This window comes from Leptosomus discolor, chromosome 21 (genome assembly GCF_034619465.1).
Source record: "Leptosomus discolor isolate bLepDis1 chromosome 21, bLepDis1.hap2, whole genome shotgun sequence".
Lineage (NCBI taxonomy): Eukaryota > Metazoa > Chordata > Aves > Leptosomiformes > Leptosomidae > Leptosomus > Leptosomus discolor.
In genome coordinates, this window is record NC_141411.1 from 5,706,952 (window position 1) to 5,718,432 (window position 11,481).

The 11,481-nt window shown below is 57.9% G+C and overlaps 1 protein-coding gene across 2 annotated transcripts; it reads right to left on the reverse strand.

The window, feature by feature from the left end:
- On the reverse strand, positions 1-10,964 carry SLC6A17 (solute carrier family 6 member 17). Of its 2 annotated transcripts, none has more exons than XM_009960692.2 (11): positions 10,679-10,964; positions 7,041-7,198; positions 6,638-6,764; positions 5,753-5,934; positions 4,508-4,618; positions 3,295-3,536; positions 2,396-2,588; positions 1,840-2,032; positions 1,494-1,653; positions 811-973; positions 1-369 (listed from the first exon to the last, which is right to left on the reverse strand). In XM_009960692.2, the coding sequence occupies exons 1-11, from the start codon at positions 10,962-10,964 to the stop codon at positions 1-3; spliced, it is 2,184 nt and encodes a 727-aa protein (XP_009958994.2). The 2 variants fall into 2 exon arrangements, with proteins under 2 accessions (XP_009958994.2, XP_009958995.2); XM_009960693.2 differs by having other exon boundaries at positions 1,840-2,022; positions 2,389-2,588.
- Between the last annotated feature and the right edge of the window lie 517 nt (positions 10,965-11,481).

Genomic DNA, 11,481 nt, shown 5'->3' on the forward strand with positions numbered 1-11,481 from the left:
TCACAGTTCGGATTCAGGGGTGCTGGCCAGTAGGTACCCACTCCCGTATCGTCCGTTGGGGGCACTGCTCATTTCCATGGGGGAGTTGCTCCCCGGACCCAGGTAGGAACGGTGCGTGGGCATAGGGGACGGGGTCTCGCTGGGCACTTTGCTCAGGATGAAGCGGGTCTCATCATTGTCTTCCAAATTGGAGATGTCCTTCATCATCCGGCCCTTCTTGTAGGTGACAGAGAGGGCGTTGGAGCCATCCGACACGAGGTGGAACTGCCGGAGGATGAAGACCAGAGGCAGAGGGAGGGATGCCAGGATGATCAGAGAGATGAGGATAGCCATGGCCCAGGTTGGGTAGAAAAGGAACTTTTCTGCAGCCTGGAAGAGACAGATATTAGCGTCAAGGGGCTGTTAGAGCAAAGGTGATGCACACCAGGTACAACATCTCCTAAGCGCTAGGCAATTCCTACTGCCGAGTGCCAGACTTCATCCTCAGGGGCCCCACACGAAGCTATCAGAAGATGGGTTCAAACCAAGGAAAAGGAGATGGTCCTGCACACAGCATGTAGCTGCAGAAAGCAAACTGAAATCCTTGCTCAAACTTCAGCCCAGCTGGCTGGAGACTTCTGGGCAGTGTGGAAAAACCTGATTGCCTGCGGAGGCTGAGCGGCCACAGGCAGGATGTCTCCCAGCAGGAGCAGAGAGAGAAGGAGAAACGAGCAAAGCTGGGAAGAGCAGGGTGGTCTGCAGCTCTCAGCTGCCCCCTGCTCAGCCTGGACGTGGGGTGGAGGTGGCTGTGGGGAAGGGAGCCGTGCTCACCTCCTCTCTGATCCATGCGCTGTAGCCCGGGGGGCTGACTCCCAGCTGGATGATGCTGGCGGTCATGAGCACGGCCATGCAGATGGGAGAGACGTACTTCCAGGTGTAGTAGTAGAACTGATAGGGCCGGAAGCCCAGCATCTCCGTCAGCTCCTGCATGAACCTGCCGAGAAGAAGAGATGGAGCATGCTGTTCCCCGCCTTCATGTGAGAAACTCCCTCCCTGTTGTAAATTATGCTCAAGGTAGAGCCTGAAGAAGAACCCAGCTGATCCAGGCAAGCATCTCAGTGTCCCTCAAGCCTGTAGAACTGGTTGGGAACCTCCTAAGGAAAAGGCCATTTGAGCGTTAGCCAGAGCCTCCTTTGCTGTGGCCAGCTTATGAACAAGAACAGGCACTGGGGGGAGCAAGGTCCCCTTCCAGAAGGACCTGGAAACCTCAGACAAAAGGGTAATCACAAGTGACAGAGCATCACAACCCACACTAGACACCCACTAGAAGGACCTGCTCCTGGGGCTGGGTTACACCTAGGGCAGAGCAGAGGACCAAGGTGAGCTGAGATCCTGTCTCTATAAGGTAGCTGCCCCTGGGGCATTTGCTCCATCAGAGCTGGCCTCCTGAGGAAAAGGACACGTGGAAAAGAGCTGGAAGGAGGGGTTTTCTTTTTGTTGTTCATCCGCCTTACTTCTTGGTGCCGTAAATCCAGGCCACAGCGACGTTCTCCAGGATGACCACGACCGTGAGCGGCAGCGTGGCTGAGTAATCATCAAACATGGTGACAAAGTAATTCCCAGAGCGCTGCACGAAGATCAGTCCCACCACGAAGGCGAAGATGCAGGAACCAACTGTGGGGAGCAAATGGGCATGGTCAGGAGAGCCCTCCAAGGGGAACCAACACCGTCACACAGTCCATTCCCTGCATTAGCAGGACCTCATACACATCCATCATGTCCCCACTCTTCTGGAGTGACTCCCTAGGGCAACAGGGACCCTCCACCCCTTCCCCAGGAGGATGCAGGAGAAGACCTCACCTGTGAACACTTCCTTCCGCACCTTGAAGGTGTCGATGATGGGCGTAGTGATTCCTGACATGGTCCCGATCATGCTCCCCAGCCCCAGGTTTATCAGCATCAGGAAGAACATGACGGACCAAAACGGTGAGGCCGGGAAGTGGGTCATGGCTTCTGTGAAGGCAATGAAGGCCAGGCCGGTTCCTTGCACTGACTGTTCAGGGGGAGAGAGGACCAAAAGATGAGAAGAAACATGTCAAGGACACAGCCTGCAAGTCCCTGAGTGCCTCAGGTCTCTCCTGTCACACTGAACCACTCTTCAAGGAAACAAAAATCCAGTCTGGTAGCCCAGCCTGGAAGCAGTGATGACCCTGCTAGACTTGCTATGGTGAGACCTTTCCCCCACCCCAGGAAGGACCACTGTGTGCTGGGGAAGACCACAGGGGCAGGGAATCCCCATCCCTGGAGTGTCTCTCCAGATCCACATGCCAGGAGTGACACAAGTAGAGCAGCTCCTAGCAGGGAGAGGCAATGGGGTAGATGACCTCCTGGTCCTACTAGGAGTGCCACCAGGTACCTTGTTGAGCTCATCCTCCAACAGGCAGGCATCCAAGCCCAGTTCTTTGAAGTGCCCCTCTTTCACTGTCATGATCACCCTGTACATCTCATTGTAGTCCTTGGCGGTGAGGTGGGAGAAGTTCACGTGGGGTGGGATGAGGTCATGGCTCAGCACATTGGTGTTCAGGTAGCCCAAGATCTTCTCAGCATTCCTAAGGGAGAGCAGAGCCTGGTCACCCAGAGATTTCTCCTTCCTTCCAGGGTGGAGGATAGGACCTGACCATGGAAGTCCTTCGCACCAGGCAAGATGACCCTCGCTGGGTCACGTTACCCAGGTCCCAGCTAGAGGATCTCTTTGCAGTTTCCCAAGGTGTAAGTAAACAATGCATTAGGCCACACGACAGAGGATGCAGACGAGGACCCACCAGGGAATGGGTTCTCTGCACCTCCTTCTCAGGCTTATCTCCTGCTCTGGAATCCACACTGCACGGCCGGGATGTTTATGGATGCAGCTCACTGTCTAAAGATAACACTAGGTGCACAAATTTAGCTTCCTCCAGCTGCTTCTGGGGTACAATGCAGCAGCTCCCTTAACCTTGCAGACAAGTGGACCCTATGATGAGCAGAAACTGGGGGAAACCCAGATGATGTGACCAGACATGTTGGGTTCGCCCTCAATTTGCAGACTAAGAGATGGTCTTAGAGCTGGAGTTTAGGTTGGAGGAGCTCAATACCCAACTGCCTCAGCTACAGCAGGACATCTCTGGAGATCCAGGTCTTGACCACCAGGAACTCGGGTCCAACAAAACACATTATGACCCATCTCTGGAGCACTTACCCTATTGCCTCCAGACCCACCACAACCAGCAGAAGCGAAGACCTGCCCACCCCAAACAGAGAAAAAGCAAATCCTCTTACTCCACCACACATTTCTCATTCATGATGTTGGCCTTGAAGCCCAGCACAGCAAACACAACCAGGGTGGCCAGGACGGACGTGAAGAAGTTGATGAAGGAGACGAGCGTGGCATCGAAGTGGCAGTTGTTGTCCTGCTTGTTGTAGCTGGAGAAGGCGATGACTCCTCCAAAACCCAAGCCCAACGCAAAGAAAACCTGCGTAGCTGCTTCCCTCCACACCTGGGGGTCTAGCATCTTGTCCAGCTTGGAGAGGGGGACAGAAGAAGAAGTTAGGTGGTTTGGTGGCCCCACAACTCATCCCAGTGGAGCCAGAACTAAATTAAAAGGCTGCTATGCCTAGAACCTGGGCTGATTCTGGAGCAGCCATGGGCACGCTTTGATCTACCACAGGTCTTGCGTAACCTGTCACTCATGGGTCCTTTTTCTCTTTCCACAGAGGGGAAAACTGAGGCATGGAGAAGGGCAGGTGAAGGTTTGACCTGACCATGTCTTTGGGTGCTCCATCTGCCCCAGAGGCTAAGCTGAGTGCCCAATCTCCCAGTGCAAAGCCCTACAGCTTCCCAGTGGACCACCCAGCTGCCCTGGGGAGCTGGCATCCCCGTCCCCTCACCCAAGCCATTCTTCCCCCGGCCATCTCCTGCCTCCGGAGAACCTGGAGCACTTGAAATTAAACCTCTCAGCGGGCAGGTTTGTTTAACCTTTTGTTTCCCCAGCCACATCCCCCCCTCTCCTGTGAGCCAGAACTGCAGGCTGGAGGCCTCTGAGCAACATTCATCAAGAGATCATAATTAATATCTTCCAACAGCCTTGCCTGCTGAGCTGATTCATCTACATCTTAATTAGCTGGTTAATTAATAGATGCATACCACCAGCGGAGGTTTTGCTGCCAGCCAGCATCTTCCCATGAAGTCTTTAAATATATCACCTGGGGCACCCCCACAGCCCCACCCTGGTGTGTGGGCACCTAAAGGTGACTGGAGTGATGCTACGGCTCGAAGCAGCTCCAGGGCGGTGAGTTTGCGAAGGGCTGTTGGCTCTCCTGGCCGTAGCCCGTATTTAGGGTGCTGCTGGCACATCCCGATGATGTATCAGGATCTCTGAGGTCGTTTGGGGTTTGTACTCTGGTTTTTGGGGTGGGGAGCATAAGGGAAAATAGGGTGTGCCCAGCCAGGAGGAGAACATGCTCTGAGTCTGCTGGGCTTGGAGACTCTTACCTTGGGTGTGAACATGTGCATGATCCCATCCACTGCCCCACGCAGCAGAAGTCCCCGCACCAAGAAGCAAACCAGCACCACGTAGGGGAAGAGCGAGCTGAAGTACATCACCTAGGGCAAGAGGGATGCAACGCGGGCACAACCTCATTTACGGCCCGCTGAGCTCAGCCACCTCCCCATCCAAGCCAAGGACAGCACAGCAGGGGTGAGAAGGGAGGGCTACCCTCCCCAAAATGAGGTCTGCTCCTCAGGCAGCACAGGGTTAAGCTGTGGGACCCCTCGGTGCAGGACGTCACAAGCGCTGAAGCTCAGGTGGATTTGCAAAGTGCTTGGACACACTTAAGAGAGAAATTCTGTTGGGGCTGCCGAGTGTGAAGACGCTGATGTTGGCTCAGAAAACCCCCAAAACACAACCTGCTGGTGCCCTGGGAGCCCGAGGGACGGACAGCTCTGCGCCCCCATCCCCTTCCCCCAGCATCTGCCCAGGGCTGTAGGCAGCCCCAGCTGGTTCCTGGCATGGGGCACATTTCCAGTGCCCTGGTGAGCAGATAGAGATGGGACTTCATCCTGGGCAGGGGAGACCTGCTGCCGCTGTGGTCCTGCTTCTGCAGCTCAGTCCCACCCCCCTGCTCTCAGGGCTGCAGAGCAGGGGAGTTACTGCCCTCAGCTACCTGCTAACGCACCAGATGTTTTGCAGAGCACATCTGGAGACAGGGATGTTCAAGTGTCCCAGGAGACCATGTGCTTCGGCATCCGACCCCACTGCTTACACAGCCTTGCTTGAAACATCAACAGCCTCTGCAAGCTGACGGCATCCCTCTCCCCAAGCTTTCTGTTCCTCCCTGCCCCGCTTCTCCCGTGCAGAGTCCCAGTGCTCCCTTCACAAAGGAGGGCTCAGCTCTCACCCCTACATCCCAGGAGCATCCATCAAGATGGTGTGCATCAGGGGATCGGGTAGTTGATGGCCCCCCAATGCAGGGGCAGGCGGTTTGGGTAGCCTGATGTGGCTGAGCCCTGGGCCACGGCTGCGGGTGTCAGTTGGACTAAGACTCTTCCCTACACCTCTGTTTGATTTTATTCTGGATCCCCCCAGAGATGGCCCCAACTCTGGAATGGGTGTGAGCATCCCAGGGGACACAGCATCCTCCAGCCACCCCAGATCAGGGCAGGAGAGCGTGGTCCGGGCAGGAGGTTTCTGCCTTGAGAACAGATGCCAGCCAGGCTCAGGTGGCCCCCATTACCCACCTTCCCTGAGGACTGGATGCCTTTGATCATGGCCAAGCCAACAAGGCTCCAGGCCACCAGCAGACACAGGGTCATCTTCCAGTTGAGCCCCCCGCTCTCCGAGATGGAGTTGGAGATGTCCAGGGTCTCCCGGTACCAGAAGTAGGTGGTGGCTGAGCTCCTCTCACATTCGGTCTCCACAACTGCAACCAAGCAGAGGCAGGAGAGCATGAGGGGGCTGGGGGAGAGTCACCCACCATCTCTTAGGGGATGAACATTAATGAGTGTCAAGGACCTGCTGGAGCCAGCCAGGGAAAGCAGGCACCTCTGGAAACTAAGGGACAGGAATTAATGAGGTTCATTTATAGCAGGAAAAAGAAGAGTCAGGACATAAAGCCATTATCAGGTGAAAATAAGATGTTAAATACAGGGACAGACATTTGCTATAAAGTCTCCTGGTGTGTCCCAAGGAGATGCTCAGACACTCTTAAACACCATTATCTCTATCAGCGCCTCAGTCAGCCACTGCTGGAGCAGCCAGGTGAGTCCTGCCTGGCTCTCGCTGCTTCCCTCCATGGTCCTGGGTCAGATCCTGACCCTGAGCACTGAGGCAGCCTGGAGACCCAAGCTCTGGATCCCCAAACCGGCATCAAATCCCACCAGTGGGGACAGACCCCGAGGGGAGAGCATGGGAGAGACTCATCCAACCCAAGGGAAACATCCCCATATGATCTAGGCACCTGGACCGGAGAGGAGCCAATGCCCCAGGAGACACCTCAACCTCTGGTGTCCCCACCCTGTGATAGCTACAGCTGCTGGGGGTCCCCAGTGGCCCACAGCTGCTCTTCCCTGGCAACTGCTCCCTTGCAGCCGAGCCTCCCCCCCGTGCCACCGGCTGTCCCTTACCAGCCACCGAGCCATTTTTCACGATGGGGCACTCGCTCCAGGGAAGAGGGTACTGGAAGGACTTGAAGAAGTAAAAGATGCTCCAGCCAATGATGACGTTGTAGTAGAGACCAACAAAGAAGCAGACCTGGGGGGAGGAAGGAGGACACAGTATTAAATCACCAGGCAGTGGCACTGTCCCCAACACACCTCCCGCTGGCTGGGGACCTGAGAGGAGCAGGGCTGCTGGGATCAGGGAACGGGCCCATTCCCACCCAGCCCTAGACCCATAGGTGGAGCTGGAAAAACTCCCCTTGACCTCCCAGAGCTCTGCACGGAGCGCCTCGAGCTGCCACTTCGCAGCTTGCAAAGCCGCCCTGCGCGCCCCGAGGTGGGAGCCGAAGGGACCCATGGGCGCACTCACGAGGCAGCTGGCGTAGCCGATGCCCCCCAGGCGAGGACAGATGTAATTCCAGACGCCGATGCTGCCCCGACGGATCCGCTGCCCCACCGCCAGCTCCAGGAAGAAGAGAGGAAGCCCGATGATGATGAGCAGGACCAAGTATGGCACCAGGTAGGCACCTGGCAGGGGAGAGAAAGTTCATCATGGACCCATCTCGTGCAGCCAAGGACGGGTGGCCAGGGATGGACCAACAGGGCAGAGCTGGGACAGGCTCTGCCTGGTCCATCGGTTCCTTTGCAATGGATCTGGGAATGCAGATCAGTGCCTGGGCAGCGGAGAAGACAGCCAGGGAGAGGAGCAAACACACATGTATGGAAGGAAAGGGTGCAACATCTTGTGGGACAGACCCCCAACGCACCCAAGGACACACTGCATCCATCCAGGCACATCACCCCACGTGCAAGGAGGCACCTCCATAAGCCAACCCATGGGGGGACACACACGTTCCCGGCCATCGCAGACACACGGGCAGGCAGGAGCCCTCCTGCTCACCCAGGTCCTGCCTGCACACGCATGTCTGAGCACAACCACCCAGGTCCTGCCTGCGCACGCGTGTCTGAGCACAACCAAGCAACCCCCCGTGGACACCCCACGTCCCCTGCAGCAGCATTCGCCGCACCACATGCCACCCAGCGTGGAGCGAGGTCCTCTGGCAGGGGTAGAAACAACTCAAATTAGAACCTCGGTTAATCTCTGTCTAATTGAAGAGGCTGGAGAGAAATTAGCAGTTCCTGAAGCATAACCAAGTGACCATAAAGGATGCGATGACTCACGCTGCAGCGCCCGGCTGATGAATTACTCCAACCTCCTGCCAGGGGCTGAGGAACAGGCTCGGGAGCACGTGGCTCACTCCTGCGGGGCAGCACGCGATCCAAAGGCACACGCCGGAGCTCGGTTGCATTGGGCAAATTCCCAGCTGGATTTACACCCCGGTGACAGCCACCACCCCCCCGGCCCCGGACAGGTCCTGTGGCAGCTGATGCTGCTCCAAGCAGCGACGCTGCAAAGCGGTTCAGCCCACAAGAGTGTCCCAAGCCGAGCACCCTGGCAGCAGGTTGGGGATTGATGTGTTAGAAAGGCACGTGGGGAGATAAATTAAGGATTAGGAGGATGAAAGGAGAGGCAGAGAGCAGGGCAGAGCCGGAGCCCGGTGTAATTCGGGAAGCACCACGAGCATCCCATCTCCGCAACACCCTCCTGGGCATCCACATCTCGACCCGCGGATGGACGGAGATGAGACAGGTGCAAATTTGCCCAATATTGGAGATTTTCTTCCTGTCATCTCTGGAAAGATGGGCACCGGCTCACGCCCGTGCACCGCCGTGCTCGGCAGCACCGCAGTGGGCAGCACCACCAGCCCGTGCCAGCTCCCGGCACACCGAGTCCTGGAAATTTGGCTCCAGCCCATCTTGCTACCAGCGCGCAGCCGTTCTCCCCCGCAGCCGACGGCCTGGGGAGCAGGAGAGAAAGCAGCAGCCACCACCACACCCCGGGGCTGCTCCGCACACCCAGAAGGGGTCTGTCCGTCACTCCCCAGCTCCCGCATCCGTCTGTCTGGCACCAGCTTCACAGCCCGGTGGGAACCCCACCCTGGGGCTAAGAGGGTTAAACACGGTGGGAAGAAAAAGCAGAAAAACCAGTGTCTGCCCCATGGGACAGGGGAGATGATGTCACCTGGCCAAAGGAAAAAGTGCAGGAAAGCTCAGCAATCTGCTGCTCAAGCCAGTTCCCAGCTCCGTGCCTCAGTTTCCCCTTCGGTAAAATAGGGGCAATAGTTGGGGCAGCCTGTAAAGCCTTTTTTTGAGACGTGCTGCAGCAAGAAGTTACACAACAGCAACCTGCCCCTAAAACCAGCTGCTTGTCCTGGTTCCTGCCTGGCTGTGTCCACGTGTCCCACCGCAGGACGCGGCCAAGCCGCCGGATTCAAACCCAGCACACCCATCTCCTCCCCCGCAGCAGGTCTCAGGGCTGTTGTAGGTTCAATTCCCCATCCCCGCTTCACATCCCACTTGGCTTTTTGTCTAAAAGCACTTGCTTAACACTCCCCACGTACAGAGAGCAAATTCAGCCCTGGATTTGCTAGGGAATACACCGGGATGAATCCCAGCCTGGGAACACAAGCTGCTCCTCCCGTTACCCAGCAGCTGCGACAGCCAAGGCTAAAGCCCCACAAATGTACAGGGCAGCAGAGACCTCGGCATAAGCTGAGAAACTGTTATTTATTGCACTAATTACAATTAGTTACTGACTGCTGTGCCAGCGGGGAAACTGAGGCACGGCTGCGTTAAGTGCTCACACGGAAGCGTGACTCTGGGTCTGAACTGGTTCCCAGTCTCATTTAATTGGGAAACCCTGCTTGGAAGTCGGAGGCCAGCTGCGGAGAGCTGTGTCACGAAGCCAGCAGGGCCGTATCGATCCATCCCTGGAATTTACCCCAGGCGCTGCCCCCGACCTCCTTCGGGCCACGCAACACAACCCTCCCCGCTGCACCCGACGCGCACGCGCAGCAGCACGTGCGATGCAGCGACCGCGGGCGTCGGAGCCCCGCAACGCCTGCGGGTGCTCGCTGCAACCACGCCGAGACCCCCACCCCCCACCCCCCGGCGGCTTTGCAATGCGGCAAACGCACCACGCTAAGCCGTGCTGCGCCAAAACCGAGCCTCGCCCGGACCCGAGCGAGGGTGCTGGGCGCTAAGCGTGCCGGGCGCTAAGCGTGCCAGCAGCCGGGGAGGTGCTGGGATGCAGCGTGCTCCATCCCAGCCCGGGAAGGGAAGGTGATGGGGGTGCGAGCAGCCCCTGGGGATGGGAAATGCTGACGGCGCAGGTCTTCGTTTGGGAGAATGACTCACGGTGCAGATGACACCGGCGATGGTTGAATTACCGCGAGCGCTGCAGGCTGGCCAGCTGCGGGGCTGGGGGCACCGCGAGCGATGCAGCGCCGGGAATAAGGCAAGCGCAAGGGCGAGAGGGGCAAGTTGGGCTGTTCCTGGCTCGGTGGGGGCTGTGTGAAGGTGCTGTGGGGCTGGGTTTGGGTTAATGATGATGAGGAGCCTGCCCTCTCATCAGTGTCGTGAAGGGCGTCGGGTCTCAGCACAGCGAGAAGAAACCTGGCTCTCCGGGCTGCTCCTGGAAGCCCAAGGAGGAGGCACATGAGGCGAGATGGGGTGATGCGTTGGCTGGAAGGAGGGTTTGGGAAGGGGCTGGAGCCTACACAATGCGGCTGTAGGAGCTAGGGAAATGGAGGGTCTCTCTCTCTTGGTTTTTTCACCCCTTAGTTTCCAAATTGCCCCACCAGGAAATCAAGGCTGCAGCAAGAAATCCTGGCTCCCAGCCTGGGATTCGCTTTGGCTTTGGAGTGGGTGGGTGGACACCCTGTAGGAAGGGGCCATCCTGGAGGTTCCCGCATCTCTGAACCAATGAATGTGCAGCGGTGAGCAGCTCCCGGCTGCCCCTTTCCTCCCTCAGATCCCAAATAACCCACTTCAGACCCTAAATAACCCCCATCCTGCCCCGGGATCCACACCCTGATGTGCAGCAAGGCAGGACTGGGCCATACCCCCTTCCCCAAGGGCTGAGCCCACCCCTGCCCCATCTCTCACCTCCTCCATTCTTCTGGCAGAGGTAAGGGAAGCGCCAGACATTGCCCAGCCCCACGGAGTAGCCGATCTGCGCCAGGATGTACTGCAGCTTGCTGTTCCACGCCGGCCGGTTCTCCGCATCCAGCTCCTCATCTCCGTCCTTCTGCTTGTCCCACGTCTCCCCCGTCACGTTGAGGACGCTGCGTTTGTAGTCCACGGGCTCTTCGTGGGCCAGCAGGTCGGCCACCGACTCGGTGACATGCTCGCTGCTGTGCTCCCGCTGCGTCACCTTGCTGTTCTTCGGCATCGGGATGGCTCCACGCGGCCCCGGGGGAGGGGGGGGCAGGATGGGGCGAGGGGAAAAGATGAGCGTCCCGCAGGGAACGGCACCCGTGTGAGCTACAGCTCAGGCCTCACCTCCTCTTCATCAGCAGGACCTGGGCAGGGAAGGGGATCAAGAGGGTGAGGTGGTTTTGTCTTCTCCCCAGGGTGTCCTGGTGCTAGTGGGAACAGCAGCACCAGGGGGAGAAGGGTCTCCATCACCCCATGGCTTGGGGATGTCCCTCTGGACTGGGGGATGTTAAGGGCCCCCTTCTCCATGAATGATGGACCAGGAGCAACGCCCTGGTTCAGTATTCACGGAGCAGAGCTCTTGTGACCCACAGGAGGGAATTTCCCCGGGCTGCAGAGGGACAGGGACAAGCGATGGAGCCGGTCACATCACCGTGACACGTCTTTTCCCCCTCTAACAACCCTGGGCCACCAGCTGATCCCCCATAAGGGCTGACAGTGCACCCAGCACCGGCCAGGGCTCTGCCCTGCTC